General features: G+C 64.0%; 2 protein-coding genes across 2 annotated transcripts; one reads left to right on the forward strand and one right to left on the reverse strand.

Moving 5' to 3' along the window:
- Positions 1-3360: 3360 nt before the first annotated feature.
- SH2D2A (SH2 domain containing 2A) lies at positions 3361-5401 on the reverse strand. Its single transcript, XM_062019953.1, has 7 exons — positions 5396-5401; positions 5051-5226; positions 4841-4930; positions 4597-4762; positions 4233-4376; positions 3619-4113; positions 3361-3501 (listed from the first exon to the last, which is right to left on the reverse strand). Exons 1-7 carry the CDS (start codon positions 5399-5401, stop codon positions 3361-3363), a joined length of 1218 nt encoding a protein of 405 aa, XP_061875937.1.
- Positions 5402-7813: 2412 nt separating this feature from the next.
- LOC104563658 (death-associated protein kinase 2-like) lies at positions 7814-15781 on the forward strand. Its single transcript, XM_062019981.1, has 13 exons — positions 7814-7876; positions 10304-10374; positions 11628-11704; positions 11794-12015; positions 13008-13146; positions 13284-13413; positions 13578-13626; positions 13765-13791; positions 13912-14064; positions 14179-14224; positions 14853-14942; positions 15166-15249; positions 15483-15781. The coding sequence occupies exons 2-13, from the start codon at positions 10306-10308 to the stop codon at positions 15561-15563; spliced, it is 1167 nt and encodes a 388-aa protein (XP_061875965.1). The 5' UTR covers positions 7814-7876; positions 10304-10305; the 3' UTR covers positions 15564-15781.
- The last annotated feature ends 146 nt before the right edge of the window (positions 15782-15927 follow it).

Raw genomic sequence — 15927 nt, forward strand, 5'->3', positions numbered from 1 at the left:
GACTCCTGAGGTGCTGCTTCTCCCCTGTTACCTGTGCAAAAAGAAGCAAAAAGAAGCAAACCCTCAGGAATGAATTTGAGGTGTTTCTTTCTTAGAACATTTTACAAGAAGCTGGTTTCTAGTTTAGTCCCCTGGATGTTTTAGTACTTTGCCAGAGCCCAGTTTGGAGTATTTGAATGATGAGAATAAAGTTACTGTTGAGTAATTTATTCCTGTCTCACATGTACAGTGAAATCCTTGGGAGGGGTTTGATAAAGGAATAAACTTTTAAATCAAGTGACCCACAGGTGTTTTCATGGTGAGGCTGAGAGCTGGGCACAGAGGAACCTGCTGAGGGGAGCAAGGGCAGAGTCCTGCAGCTGGGGAGGAACAAGCCCAGCAGCAGCCCAGGCTGGGGGTGAGCTGCTGGAGAGCAGCTCCAGGAGAGGGACCTGGCACTGCTGGGGGAGAACAAAGTGACCCTGAGCAGCAACGTGGGCTGGTGGGCAAGAAGCCAACGGCAGCCTGGGGGCAGCAAGAGAGTGTGGGCAGCAGGGCCAGGGAGCTTGTGCTGCCCCTGTGCTCTGCCAGAGCTGGGGAGGCCTCAGCTGGAGTCCTGTGGCCAGGGCTGGGCTGCCCAGCTCAGGAGAGACAGGGAAGTGCTGCAGAGAGGCCAGTGCAGGGCTGCCAAGATGCTGAGGGGCTGCAACATGTGTGTGAGGAGGAAAGGCTGCAGCCCTGGGGCTGCTGAGCCTGGGGAACAGCAGCCTGAGCTCAGGGGCACCTTGGTGATCAATCACTAAAGGGTGGGTGGCAGGAGGCTGGGGTCAGTGCCAGGACATCAGCTGGAGCACAAACAGTCCCACTTGAACCCAAGGAGCAAGTGCTTTGGTGCTGAGGTGAGGGAGCCCTGGCCCAGGCTGCCCAGGAAGGGTGTGGAGGCTCCTTCTCAGGAGCTTCCCAACCCCACCTGGACATATTCCTGTGCCCCCTGAGCCAGGGGAAGCTGCTGTAGCAGGGGTTGTAGCAGCTCTGCAGTACCCTGCCCACCCCCCACCATGCTGGGGTTCTGAGGTGCTCAGCTCCTCCTCCAGGCATTTGTTTGCCTTCTCCCTCGCTGGGAGAAGTGTGTGCAGTTGTGGCCCCTCAGCTGCAGAAGGACAGGGAGCTGCTGGAGAGAGCTCAGCACAGGGCACAAAGATGCTGGAGTGGAGCATCTGCCTTGTGCTGAAAGGCTGAGGGAGCTGGGGCTCTGCAGCCTGGAGAAGAGGAGCCTGAGGGCTGAGCTCAGTCATGTCTGCAAGTGGCAGGAGGCTGGAGCCAGGCTGTGCTCAGGGATGGCCAATGACAGCACAAGGGGCAATGGGAATAAACTGGAGCAGAAGAGGTTCCAAAGCAACACCAGGAGGAATTTGTTCCCTGTTGAGCTGAGGGAGCACTGGCAGGGGCTGCCCAGATGGGCTGTGGAGGCTCCTTCTCTGGGCACATCCCAACCCCAGCTGGATGAGTCCCTGTGTGCCCTGCTCTAGGTGCTGCTGCTCTGGCAGGGGGTTGCACTGGATGAGCTTCCCAGGCCCCTTCCAGCCCTTCAGATGCTGTGGCTGTGGGAGATGCTGTGTTTGCTGGTGGGAGATGCTGTGTTGGTTGGTGGGTGATGCTGTTTGTGGGAGATGCTGTGTTTGCTGGTGGGAGATGCTGTGGCTGTGGGAGATGCTGTGTTTGTTTGTGGGTGATGCTGTTTGTGGGAGATGCTGTGTTTGCTGGTGGGTGATGCTGTTTGTGGGAGATGCTGTGTTTGTTGGTGGGAGATGCTGTTTGTGGGAGATGCTGTGTTTGCTGGTGGGTGATGCTGTGGCTCACAGCTCCCCTCTGCTTTCCCTGTCACTGTGCAGTGCCGCGGCTTTGGCACTAGAGGGGAATGGAGCGACTCGCGGCTCTGCTGCCCGGGCTGGTGACAGCGACATTTCCCCTTGTGACAAACGGAACTGATTTGTCCCAGAGCTAAAAAAAGAACAACTCTGACCCTGCAGCTCCCTTTGCCCTCCCTGTCCTCGAGCCCCGGGGCTTTGCCTGTCCCGTGCTCCCTTGAGCCTTACAGGCACTAAACCTGCCCCAGCACCTTGTTGAAGCCTTTGTGTGCTGTTCAGCAGCAGTGTCAGTCTGTGGCCCGAGCCTGATCCTCAGGGTTGGTGCTGGCTCCTGTTTTGTAGCTGAGAGGAACTGGCAGAGCCTGGCCAGGAGCTCAGAGGGCTCAGGATGATTGTTCTTGTGCTGCAGCATCACTGTGACATGGGGGCAACTTAATCCCTGCCTGGGTGCAGCAGCCCAGCCCAAAACCTGTCTCTGGCTTTACTGTAACAACTTGTTCTGTCCTTGGGAACAGAAATGTCATTCAGAATGTGCTCACAGAGAAATGAAACCCCTTCCCTCTGAACGGGCTGCCAGGGCTCAGGAGCAGGCAGCTGCCTGGGGAGGGCTGGCTGCTGTCACTGGGGGGCTGGGGGGCACTGGGGATGCTGGTTGTCTGCAGAGGGGCACTGGGATGGGTCTCCCCAACCTCCAAAAGCTTCCTTTGGTGGGGAAGGAGCCTCCTGAGGTTCAACAAGGGGAAGAGCAGAGTCCTGCAGCTGGGAGGAACAAGCCCAGCAGCAGCCCAGGCTGGGGGTGAGCTGCTGGAGAGCAGCTCCAGGAGAGGGACCTGGCACTGCTGGGGGAGAACAAAGTGACCCTGAGCAGCAACGTGGGCTGGTGGGCAAGAAGCCAACGGCAGCCTGGGGGCAGCAAGAGAGTGTGGGCAGCAGGGCCAGGGAGCTTGTGCTGCCCCTGTGCTCTGCCAGAGCTGGGGAGGCCTCAGCTGGAGTCCTGTGGCCAGGGCTGGGCTGCCCAGCTCAGGAGAGACAGGGAAGTGCTGCAGAGAGGCCAGTGCAGGGCTGCCAAGATGCTGAGGGGCTGCAACATGTGTGTGAGGAGGAAAGGCTGCAGCCCTGGGGCTGTTGAGCCTGGGGAACAGCAGCCTGAGCTCAGGGGCACCTTGTTGATCAACCCTTAAAGGGTGGGTGGCAGGAGGTTGGGGTCAGTGCCAGGACATCAGCTGGAGCACAAAAGGTTCCATTTAAACCCAAGGAGCAAGTGCTTTGGTGCTGAGGTGAGGGAGCCCTGGCCCAGGCTGCCCAGGGAGGGTGTGGAGGCTCCTCTCAGGAGCTTCCCAACCCCCCCTGGACACATTCCTGTGCCCCTGATGTAGGTGGGAGCTGCTTTAGCAGGGGGTTTGGCTGGAGCAGCTCTGCAGGGCCCTTCCCACCCCATGCTGGGATTCTAGGAAGGAGCCTGACAGTTTCCCTGGCAGCTGGGTTGTGTCTTGCACCTACCTCCATGGGTGGCTCAGAGATGGTCTCCAGAAAGCTGCTCGTAGAGGTTCTCAGCTGCCTCCTGTCCTGCTCCAGCTCTTCTGGGGACACTTGTCCTCTGCCCATAAACAGCCTCATCAAACTCCAGCACGGGGCTGGGGGTGCCCTGGGCAAGCTGCAGGGAGCAGGGAAGGGACCATCACCCCCTGTCCTCCCCCTGCCCCTGCTCTGGAGCCAACCCCGCTCCAGCAGCCTCTGGGCTGAGCTCTGCAGGGCTCTGGGGCTCTCTCACCTCTGGCAGTGCCCTGGGGGTCCCTGTGCCCGCGCTGGCTGCCGTGGGCACCGCTGGCAGCTGCCTGTGGCAGGGCTGGCTGGAGGCACAGCGCAGGAGCCGCCGCCGGGGCCGGGCTCTGGGTGGCAGCGTGGCGAAGGCACCTTGGCTCCCTTTGGGGCACGGAGCTGGCAGCTGCTGCCTGGCCAGTGGCACCTCAGAGTAGATGTTCTCCTCAGGGCTGGAGCCCCGGCCCATGGCATAGAAGGGGATGGGCTCTGCCAGCTGCTGGGACCGGGCTGCGCTGCCCCCCTGGGGCTCGGCGTAGGTGTGGGGGCACAGGAGCTGCTGGTACTTGGGGTCTGGCACCGTGGGTGGCAAGGGGGGGGTGGCTTCTTTGTGCACCTGGCTGTAGAGACCTTGGGGAGCTGCCCCACTGCCAGTGGGGCTGGGCAAGCCCCGAGCCATGGCTGAGGAGCTGGACTTGGCTGGGAGCAGCGGGGGGACGCCAGGAGCCTGGGGGGCAGATGGGACAGGGTGAGGGCTGGAAGTGGGGCTGGTGCAGCCCTGTGCTGGCACCAGCTCTTCCCCTCGCCTTGGGGACAGTGCTGCCATCCCCTCTGCCCATCCTTTACCCTCCTGGCTCTGCCTCCCTTGGTGCTGGGCACTGCTGCCAGCCTGGCTCCTGGGGCTCCTTGGCACTCGGCGCTGGGCACGGCCGGATTTGCTGCTGCTTCGCTCGACGGGGAACACACAGCCCTTCCCTGGGGCTCATCTCCCTGCCAGGAGAGGAGGAGAGAGGTGCCAGGGGGGAGGTGGGTGATGTGAGCCAGACCCAGCCACGCGTGGGTCCCACCCCAGCTGCGCTGCTCCTCGCTGGGGTGCAACACAAGAGCCAGGCTGGCTGCGGTGCCAACCCTGCTGTTCAGCCTCCCTTGGCTCAGGAGCAGCTCCGCTCTTTTCTCAGCTGGAGGGGCAAATGAGGGCTGGAATCCTCACCCTTGGGCACGGCACGGTGAGGAACTCGCGGTAGGGGGCCAGGGGGGCCGCGGTGTGGTGCTGCAGCAGCTCTCCCAGCTCGGCGTGGCCCCCGCGCTCGCCCAGGATCACGTAGCGCCCGTCCCGCAGCTGGTCCAGCACAAAGTGCCGACAGCGATCCCGGCCCCTGGGCACACGGGGACGGGCTCAGACGGGCAGGGGAGGCCGGGCTGGGGCTGGGCTGGGGCTCTGCTCCCTCCCTCACCTGTAGGACAGGACGAAGGCCACGGTGCTCTCGCTGAAGCGCACGAGGAAGCAGCCGAGGGGCCGATGCTGCAGCAGCTGCTCCGTCTGCCTGTGGGAAAGGGCTCAGAGCTGCTCCCTGGGGCAAACACGGCTCCAGCCTCCTGAGCTGGGGATGCTGAAGGAGCCACCTCGTCCCTCACCTCGATTTTGCCACCCCCTCCCTGCTCACCTCCTGCTGATGAAGCCGTGGAACCAGGACGGGAGCTCACCCTCGGCCCTCAGCCTCTGGGCTTGAGTCTGCTCGAACCACAGCCTTGTCTGGGCCTGCAGAGCCTCCAGCTCTGGGCCTGGCTGCCCCTCCAGTGGGGACTGAGCTGCTGGGGACAGCCAGGAGCATGGGGGGACCTGGAGGGACAGGAAGAGTGATGGGAGGGGGCTCAGGTGAGGATATGCCTTGGGGATGCTCTGCTTCCCCCTCCCCACCTCCCCCAGCACCCTGCACAGGAGGAGACAGTCCCTGTGTGAGCTCAGGCTGCTGGGACAATGAGCTGGGGGGCACAGACCCTTCACAGACCCTCATCCTACCCTGCTGCCTGTGTCATGGTGTCCTGGGGGCTGGAGCAGGGTCCTGGTGGGTCCTGGCTTGGCACTGACTGTGTTGTCCTCAGCTGTGGGTTTGAAGGTGCTGAAGAGGAGCTGCTCATCATCCATGGGGTCCCCTGTCCCAGGGAGGGAGGAGAAATAGGCTCAGGGCAGCCACTCTTCCCCTGGGGCTGAGCCCTGGTGCTGTGCAGGTCTCCATCACCCACCCCAAGTGCTCTCAGCCCCTGGGCAAGGGGCGACTTCACCTTGTGCTCCCCATCCTGGGCCTCAGCACCCTCAGGGACACCACCCCAGGCCCATGGCTGGAAGGGCTGGAGATCCTGAGAGGGGAAAAGCTCCAGAGGCAGGAGGGGAGGAGAGAGGAAAGTGTGTGGATGCCACAGGCCCCCTGCAAGTCCCTGTGGTATCAGCTCAGCCCTGGGAGGGTGGGCAGTGAGGCAGTGGGTGCAAAGCTCTGGGTGCAGCCCCCAGGAACCCTGAGGCTGGCCCTGAGCCTCCAGTGCTTGGCAAAACACGGTTGATCCTCAGCAGATGCTTGAGGGGGTGGAGGAGGCCGGGGCTGGATCCATCTGGGAGGCAAAAGTGAGTCAGAGGAGTCAGCTGAGGCTCTTCTAAAAGAGGGGGGATTGTGCTGGGGGGAGGGGGAGAGCTGGGGGTCTGCACCCTGTTTCCACTGTTCATGGGCTCCAGGCCCAGCCCTGTCATGGCAGGAAAGGAACTTGTTGCCAAAGTGAAACAAAACAAGCCAAACCGCAGCAGAGCGAGGAGGGAAGTGCCAGGGGGGCGAATCCAGGGCAGGTCCTGCCTGGGCATGGCAGGGTGGCTGGGGACAAGGCCACTGTCCCCTGGGCCATCCCTCAGCTGGTCAGGGGCCAGGGCAGAGGTGGGGGGCTCGTCCCTGCTCCCCCACCCCAGTGCTTTGGCTCAGCTGCTCGAGGTGGGGGGAGCTTTGCTCAGTGGGGCAGGATGTGCTGCTGGAACTCCCCTCTCCTGGGGTGAGAATGGGTCCAATTGGCCTTGAAACAGGCTAAAGCCTGGCTTTGCTGTTAGACCTGTCTGGGCTGGACTTCCCCTTCAGTGGGGGCTGTTGCTGGGAAGGGCCAGGCTGGGCAGGGGACCCGGCTCCCTTCTCTCCACACCCCCTGTCACACCTCTGAGCGAGGGCAGAACCCTCCCCATCCCCCATCCCCAGCCCCCCCTGCTCAGGGTTTGCTCCTCAGCCCTTTTTCCTCCCATCCTGGCACCGAGACAACCTCAACCAACACCCCCCCCCTCAGCCCCGATCCCCCCCCCAGCCCTGGTGCCCACCTCTGCCCGGCCACGCAGGCACCCGGGAATCCATGGCCGGTGCTGGGCTGGCAGGATGGTGCTGAGCTCAGCCCTGCGCTGCCTGCGAGGGCAGGAAACGGCAGCCGAAGCCGCAAGAGCCTTTGTGCGCCGGGGAGACGTCACGGGAAGGTGGCGACAGACGTCGAGGTGCCTCGGGGTGAGGAGGGGGCTGTGGCCAGGCGCATCCTGCTGCGCGGGGTCTCGCCGGGGGTCCCGTGGCAGCGCGCCCCGTGGGCACCGACGGCTGCCAGCTGAGGTTTGGCTCCCGGCACGGTGGGGTCCGGCTGCACCGTGCCAGGCGCTGGACACGTCCCAGGGCGTCGGAGCGACAAACAGGGACGAGTCCAGCCGGGAAAAGCCGCAGCCCAGCTGCCACACGCACTTGGTGCCAGCCACGGCTCTGTCTCCTCCACCCCCCCGACGGTGCCAGGCTCGGGGCAGCCGAAGCGGCTGCACCTCGGAGATGGCAGAGACCAGAGGTCGGGGCAGGAATCAGCGCAGGGACCGGCCCCATCCATGGCACCGCCACGGGACGGCGGCTCCGCCAGCAGCGGTATGGACGGTGCCCGGTGTCCTCGGGCATCCCCCGGTGTCCTCGGGCATCCCCCGGTGTCCTCGGGCATCCCCCGGCGCACGCTGCGCTGCCAACGCCGCTCTCTCCACCTTAACAAACGCGTCCCCTCCCCGCTGCCCTCACACCCGCCGCTGTTTCCCCTCCGAGCTTTGCAGCTCGCAGCCGGGTTCGTGTTCGCGGTGGCGGGTGCTGAGCGCCCGGCGCGGGGGCAGCGGGGTGCGGACGGGGCGTCGGGGACATCCTCGGGGACATCGCCAGGGACATCGGGGACATCATCGGGGACATCGGGGACATCGCCAGGCAGCCTCGGCACATCCCACCGGATCCCGGCTGATTCTCCACCAGCCGAGGAAACGCCGGGAATTGACCCTAAAAGGCCTTTTGCAGCTGCTGTGCAGAGCCGGGACAGCGTGGGGGGGTTTCTCCGGAGCTCTGCGAGGGACGAGGAACGCCAAGAGCTTTTGTGCTTCTTCTGAGCCGCGGACGGGCGGTGGCCGGATCCTGCCCCGGCTCCGGCGGGGCAAGGCTGGGGCTGTGCCCGGTGCGGAGGTGAGAGGTGCCAGCTGCCCCTGGCTGGGCTCTGGCTGCGTGCAGGGGGGAGACGGGGGGGGGGCAGGGGATTTTGGGGCCCGTGGTTGCTTTTTAGGAGGCAGATGTCAGGGAAGAGCCGGGACGTTGTTTCCCTCGCGGCTGTTTTCTGGGTGGCTGGTGCCAGGGCGTTTGCTGGCATTGGCTGCCCAGCCCAGCCCCGGCACGCAGCCCTGGCCAAGCTGGTTTTGATGTGGGAAGGGGGGGTCTGACAGCCCCAATAGCTCCAGCCTCTGCTGCCATGGTGAGCTTGGGGCCAGCCGTGCCTCAGTTTCCCTCCCTGCAAAAGCAGCTCGGTGCAGGGAGACTGTTTGGGGGGACTATTTGGGACTGGTGAGGGCCAGGGTTTGGGGGGATGGGGGGTGTGGAGTGGCTGCTTGTGCCCATTCCCAGGGGACCAATGGACATGCTGTGACCCTGGGGAGGGTGTTGGACCCTGTGGCCACGCCACATGCTGGGACAATGGCCACAGCTGCCCCTGAGCACATCCCAGCCTGGGGACCAGCGGGCTCTGTGCAGTGCCAGGGTGAGTGGTGCTGGGCTGGGTGCCCCTCACCGAGCCTGAGGGTGCCAAGGGACCATCCTGGTGGGCTGTGGCCACCCCCTATGCTGGGAGAGTGTGGCTGGGCACAAAAGATGATGATCCTAAACTGGGGGCAGTGGCTGACACCCCAGAGGCTGTGCTGCCATTCAGCCAGAGCTGGACAGGCTGGAGGGTTGGGCAGGGAGAAATCTGATGGGAGCTCAACAAGGGCAAGTGGAGAGTGTGGCTTGTGGGAAAGAACAACCCCATGGACCAGCACAGGCTGGGGAAGGAGCTGTTAGAGAGGAGTGTAGGGGAAAGGGAGCTGGGGGTGCTGGTGGGCAGCAGGATGAGGCTGAGCCAGCAACGTGCCCTCGTGGGCACGAGGCCAATGGCAGCCTGGGCTGGGTCAGAAGGGCTGTGGGCAGGAGGTCAGAGAGGTTCTGCTGCCCCTCTGCTCTGCCCTGTGACACCACAGCTGGGAGAGTGTGTGCAGTTGTGGCCCCTCAGCTGCAGAAGGACAGGGAGCTGCTGGAGAGAGCTCAGCACAGGGCACAGAGATGCTGGAGTGGAGCATCTGCCTTGTGCTGAAAGGCTGAGGGAGCTGGGGCTCTGGAGCCTGGAGAAGAGGAGCCTGAGGGCTGAGCTCAGTCATGTCTGCAAGTGGCAGGAGGCTGGAGCCAGGCTGTGCTCAGGGATGGCCAATGACAGCACAAGGGGCAATGGGGATAAACTGGAACAGAAGAGGTTCCAAAGCAACACAAGGAGGAATTTGTTCCCTGATGAGCTGAGGGAGCACTGGCAGGGGCTGCCCAGATGGGCTGTGGAGGCTCCTTCTCTGGGCACATCCCAACCCCAGCTGGACACGTTCCTGTGCCCCCTGAGCATGAGGAACCTGCTTGAGGGGGCTGGAGGAGCTCTGGAGGTTCCTTCCCACCCCCATCACTGTGTGATTCTCTGGTTGCACTGGCACAGGAGGAGAAACTCCTGGCAGGGGCTTCCCAGATGGGCTGTGGAGGCTCCTTCTCTGGGCACATCCCAACCCCAGCTGGATGAGTCCCTGTGTGCCCTGCTCTAGGTGCTGCTGCTCTGGCAGGGGGTTGCACTGGATGAGCTTCCCAGGCCTCTCCCAGCCCTTGAGATCCTGTGACTGTGATTCTGTGAAGGCTCAGGAGGGTCAGAAGGCACAGCTGGGCTGGGAGCAGGGCTGAGCAAGGGGAGACCAGGCTTGGGGACCACTCACTGTCCCTTAGGGCCACTGTGGGGGCACAGGAGGGGTCTAGGCCCCTGTTTGGTGCCAATCCCAGTACAGCAGAACCCCATGGGCACTGGGATGTGCTGCAGTCAGTGGGATGTGTGTCCCAGGCCAGGGGCTCAGATCTCCCCAGGAGTGGAGGAGCAAATGCCTCACAGTGGCTTTGGGAGGGGTAAATCCCAGCGTGCTGAGCACAGCCTGTGCAGGATCTGACCCCACTTTCCTTCTTAGGTCTCGTGCTCTCTTAGTGAGCTGTTTTTTCCCTGGCAGATGGGACCCCATCTCTGTCCAGCATCATAAAACAGAGGCTCAGAGCCTGTGTCTCCCCTTCTCTGCATCCTGCAAAGCAGGATTCCCATCTTACAGCTGGGGAAACTGAGGCACGGGGGATTCAGGTCCTGGTGTTTGCTGTCTGAGCTTTCAGCCACAAGAGGCTGGTTTGTGTTTTGGAGCTACCAGAGACAAGAGGTGGGTCCCCTCTTTAGGGAGTCCTGCCCATCTCTGGCATGTGATGAGCTGAGGGAGCTCTGAGCCCCTTGGTTGGTTCCCCCTGTCCTTCCCCTCCCCAGAGCCCCTCTCCTCCTCACACTGACCCTTCTTGTCTTTGCAGTGATGGCTGAGGGTGCCCAGGCCAAGCTCCTGGCTGGGGAGGGGCTGGGGACTGTCCCTGACAGCACCCAGGTGAGTGGTGGCCAAGAGCCCGTGGGTGTGGGATCCCTTGCCCTGGGGCTGTGGGGAACAGCCTGATGTGGGACTCACAGATGAGCTCATCAAGATGGGTTTTTTTCCCCCACTCTTAATCCTCTCCACTTTTTACATCGTCGAATCTTTCCTCCCTCCTGCCTGCCCCTGCCTGATCTCTGAGCCCTCTGGGCAGCTTTTGCCCACCCTGATCAAGGGATGAAAAGTGTCTCTGTGCCAGAGAGTTTGGTGGGAACTGTGAGAGCCACCCAGAGCCTGGGCTCAGCTGCAACATTAGACACCAGAAAATCTCCTCTGGGCTGCCCAGGGAAGGGAGGGAGTCCCCAGCCCTGGAGATACTCAACAGGCACCTGGGAGAGTGTGTGCAGTTGTGGCCCCTCAGCTGCAGAAGGACAGGGAGCTGCTGGAGAGAGCTCAGCACAGGGCACAGAGATGCTGGAGTGGAGCATCTGCCTTGTGCTGAAAGGCTGAGGGAGCTGGGGCTCTGCAGCCTGGAGAAGAGGAGCCTGAGGGCTGAGCTCAGTCATGTCTGCAAGTGGCAGGAGGCTGGAGCCAGGCTGTGCTCAGGGATGGCCAACGACAGGGGGCAATGGGGATAAACTGGAACAGAAGAGGTTCCAAAGCAACACAAGGAGGAATTTGTTCCCTGTTGAGCTGAGGGAGCACTGGCAGGGGCTGCCCAGATGGGCTGTGGAGGCTCCTTCTCTGGGGACATCCCAACCCCAGCTGGACACGTTCCTGTGCCCCCTGAGCATGAGGAACCTGCTTGAGGGGGCTGGAGGAGCTCTGGAGGTTCCTTCCCACCCCCATCACTGTGTGATTCTCTGGTTGCACTGGCACAGGAGGAGAAACTCCTGGCAGGGGCTGCCCAGATGGGCTGTGGAGGCTCCTGCTCTGGGCACATCCCAACCCCAGCTGGATGAGTCCCTGTGTGCCCTGCTCTGGGTGCTACTGCTCTGGCAGGGGGTTGCACTGGATGAACTTCCCAGCTCCCTCCCAGCCCTTGAGGCTCTGTGACTGTGCCACATCACCGGGGTGCTGAGGGCTGGGGGTTAGTTCAGTGCTGGGCCTGGCAGTGTGAGGTGAGGGGTTGGACTCCAGGAGCTTAACGGACTTCTCCAGCTGGGAGGGTTCTGTGCCCCTGAGCGTGGTTGTGGTGCCGTCCATGGGCTCGTGGCACATCCCCAGGCCACGTGCAGGCGGCTGAGCCGGCTCCTGCTGCCTCCCCACAGGACACAGCGGGTGAAGGGCCACGGGCCGCCCCCAGCAGCGTGGACGAGCTGTACGAGCTGCTGGAGGAGCTGGGGAGGTGAGGGGGGGCTCTGGGGTGTCTCCCCTCACCCCGGGGCCGGGCTCAGGGGCAGCCCAGCCATACCCCAGCCCGGCTTCTCGCCACAGAGGTCACTTTGGCGTGGTGAGGCGCTGCCGGGAGCTCAGCACCGGCACCTTCTACGCCGCCAAGCTGGTGCAGACGCGGCGGCGCCGGGGCAGCCGCCGGGGCACCCAGCGGGCACAGGCTGAGCGCGAGGTCGCCATCCTCCGCACGCTCCAGCACCCCAACCTCATGCAGCTCCACGACCTCTTCAGCAGCAGAGCCGAGATGGTGCTCATCCTGGAGCTGTGAGTGTGTGTGTGGGGAGGGGATTGGAGGGGGACGAGGGTTCAGGACCCCCACACACGCCGTTGTGTTTGGGTGCTGTGTGCTGGAACGGGCTGAGCTGCAGCTGTTGCTCCTTGGGGAATGGGGATGGACTGGAACAGAAGAGGTTCCAAAGCAACACCAGGAGGAATTTGTTCCCTGTTGAGCTGAGGGAGCACTGGCAGGGGCTGCCCAGATGGGCTGTGGAGGCTCCTTCTCTGGGCACATCCCAACCCCAGCTGGACACGTTCCTGTGCCCCCTGAGCATGAGGAACCTGCTTGAGGGGCCTGGAGGAGCTCTGGAGGTTCCTTCCCACCCCCATCACTGTGTGATTCTCTGGTTGCACTGGCACAGGAGGAGAAACTCCTGGCAGGGGCTGCCCAGATGGGCTGTGGAGGCTCCTTGTCTGGGCACATCCCAACCCCAGCTGGATGAGTCCCTGTGTGCCCTGCTCTAGGTGCTGCTGCTCTGGCAGGGGGTTGCACTGGGTGAGCTTCCCAGCTCCCTCCCAGCCCTTCAGATGCTGTGGTTGTGTGACTCTGTGGCTGTCAGTGGAATGTGGTTGCCATGAGCCCTCAAGCAGCCCCTCAGACCTTGCTGAGCAATCTTTGAGTGGCTGAGGAGGAGAAGAGAGAGAGAAGAACGAGCTGCCAGCCTTTGGTTTATGGACACACACAGATAAAAAGCCCCACACTCAAAAACAACATTGGGGTACTTTGAGGGAAAGACAGGGTGCTAAAGAGCATGGGGGCTTCTCACAGCTGCTCTAAAGACATTTCACAGTGAGACCAGATGGGCTGTGGAGGCTCCTTCTCTGGAGACATCCCAACCCCAGCTGGATGAGTCCCTGTGTGCCCTGCTCTGGGTGCTGCTGCTCTGGCAGGGGGTTGCACTGGATGAGCTTCCCAGGCCCCTTCCAGCCTTTCAGTCTGTGTGATTCTGTGAGCTCAGCCCCGTGCTCACCCCGTGCAGGATGAGTGGTGGGGAGCTCTTTGATTACATTGCTGAGAAGGAGATGCTGTCGGAGGAGGAGGCCATCGAGTTCCTGGGACAGATCCTGCGTGGGGTGGAGTATCTGCACGCCCGCCACATCGCCCACTTCGACCTCAAGGTGCCTGCAGGGACCCCCTGTTCTAGCTCCTTGAGGGGTCCAGGGGTTCCCTCCCCCTCCTAGAGCCCTGGGCTCATCCTGCCCACCTCCCTGAGATGCTGCTGCCCTCTGTCACCTCCCTGTGCCCGTCCCTGTAGCCTGAGAACATCATGCTGCAGGAGAAGAATGTCCCCAAGCCCCAGATCAAGATCATTGACTTTGGGCTGGCCCAGCACCTGGAGGATGGTGTCACCTTCAAGAGCCTCTGTGGGACCCCGCAGTACATTGGTACGGGGCTGGGGGGGTCCCTGGAGGGCACGTCCTGGCACACAGCTGGGATGATCCACAGGGATACAGCAAAGGGACCTCAACCCAAGCTATGCAGGGAGTGAGAGGTCCAGGGCTCTGGTGTCCCCTCCAATGTCCCCCCTGGCTCTGTCTTCACCCCCCAGCTCCTGAAGTGATCAACTACGAGCCGCTGAGCTCCGCAACTGACATGTGGTGAGGAGGGGGGGACCCCAGGTCCATGAGCTGAGACAAGGGGGTGGGTAGAGACACCCCCACACACACCCCAAGTGCCAGGAGGCATGGGGTAGACCCTGGAGAGGGCAATGCCTGACCTCAACCTTTGCCTTTCAGGAGCATCGGGGTCATCACATACATCCTGTGAGTGCAGGGTGCGGGGAAACTGAGGCACGGGAGCCCTGTGCTGTGGCCGAGCCCGGGTGCTGAGGGGTGGCCCAGCCGGTGCTGTCCCAGCTCAGCAGCTCTGTCATGTCCCCACAGGCTCAGCGGCTTGTCCCCGTTTCAGGGTGACACAGATGCTGAGACCCTCTCCAACGTGGTGGCCGGTGCCTACGAGTTCGAGGAGCGTTGCTTCAGCCAGACCTCCGACATGGCCAAAGATTTCATCCGGCAGCTGCTGCTGAAGGAGCCGGGGTGAGCATCCATCGTGTCCCCGGCCATCCCCGCCTCCATCCTCCCCATCCCCATCCCCACGGTGGCTGTGTGGGGGCCGGGACCGCCGCAGCCCCTCACCCCTGTGTGCTGCAGGCAGCGCATGACGGCGGCGGAGTGCCTCGTCCACCCGTGGATCAAGGTGAGAGGGGCTGTGCGGCAGCGCCGGCGGTGCTGGACGGGACGACCGGGTGCTGGACGGGACGGCCGGGTGCTGGACGGGCGGGTGCTGGAAGGGACGGCCGGGTGCTGGACGGGACGGCCGGGTGCTGGACGGGCGGGTGCTGGACGGGACGGCCGGGTGCTGGACGGCCGGGTGCTGGACGGGACGACCGGGTGCTGGACGGGCGGGTGCTGGACAGGCGGGTGCTGGAAGGGACGGCCGGGTGCTGGACGGGACGGCCGGGTGCTGGACGGGCGGGTGCTGGACGGCTGGGTGCTGGACGGGACGTCCGGGTGCTGGACGGCCGGGTGCTGGACGGCCGGGTGCTGGACGGGACGGCCGGGTGCTGGATGGGACGGGCGGGTGCTGGACGGGACAGCCGGGTGCTGGACGGGACGGCCGGGTGCTGGACGGCCGGGTGCTGGACGGGGCGGCCGGGTGCTGGACGGGACGGGCGGGTGCTGGACGGGCGGGTGCTGGACGGGCGGGTGCTGGACGGGACGGCCGGGTGCTGGATGGGACGGGCGAGTGCTGGACGGCCGGGTGCTGGACGGGGCGGCCGGGTGCTGGACGGGCGGGTGCCGACGCCGCTCCCCGCTGCCCGCAGCCCCTGAGCCGGCAGCAGGCGGCCAACAGGAGCCGCTCGTCCATCAACATGAAAAACTTCCGCAAGTTCAACGCTCGGAGGAAGTGGAAGGTGAAGGGGGTCCCGGCTCTGGGGGTGGGGGGCGGTTTGTGGGGGGTTGGAACCCAGCAGCCGGGGTCCCTCCTGCATGGGGAGCTCGGGCTGTGCTCCGGCCCGGCGCTGGCTGCCCTGCGGGGCTCGGGGGGAATTGGGTGGGGATGTAGCGGAGGCGGGGGGATGCTGAGGAAGGGAGCGACCCCCCCGCCTTGGCTCTTCCCCCCCTCCTGCCCCCCAGCTCTCCTACAACATGGTGTCCGCCTGCAACCGGCTCTGTCGCATGAGGCTGCTCTGTGGCCTGAGGAAGGAGGATGAGGAGCTGGTGAGCGAGCGGGAGCCCCCAGACCCCCCCTGGGCATGAGCTGGGGGCTGGGGGGGGAGTGGGAGGGAAGATCTGGGGGTCTCAGCCCCCCCGCATGGAGCAGGAGGGGGCTGTGCAGTGGCTGTGCAGTGGGGGTGTCCCCAGCTGGGTTCATGTCCCCGGCGGGGGGCAGGGGGATCCCCTCCTCCGGGGGGGGTCCCGGCTCTGCTCTCCAGCCCCCGCTGTGCCCCCAGCGCTGCTGCGAGAGCGATCGGGAGGAGGAGAGCAGCCACCCCGTCACGCTGCTGCGCCGCCGGAGAAGCAGCTGCTCCTGAGCATCCCTTCCCCCAAAAAAGGAGACGGGACCCCCTGGGAGTGCCCAGCCCATGGGAGGAGCCTTGGGGGGGTCCCTCCATCCCCCCCTCCCAGGGCCGGGAGCTCCGGTCAGCGCTTCCAGTCGCACGGTGCGGGGGGGTCAGTGGGGCAGCAGCCCCCGCCCCAGGTCGCTGCCCCACAGCCGCCCCCTCTCTTCTGTGACAAATAAATGTGTGTCCCCCCCCTTTCACCCATCCTCCTCTCTCGCCTCTGCACTGGCCGGTGCCGAATGCCTGCAGCTTCCTCCTCCTCCTCCTCCTCGCTGCCGGGGTGTGGGGGCGCAGGAGGACGCGGGGTCCCAGCCCCCCGGAGCCGCCCTGCGGT

This window comes from Colius striatus, unplaced genomic scaffold (genome assembly GCF_028858725.1).
Source record: "Colius striatus isolate bColStr4 unplaced genomic scaffold, bColStr4.1.hap1 scaffold_38, whole genome shotgun sequence".
Classification (NCBI taxonomy): Eukaryota; Metazoa; Chordata; class Aves; order Coliiformes; family Coliidae; genus Colius; species Colius striatus.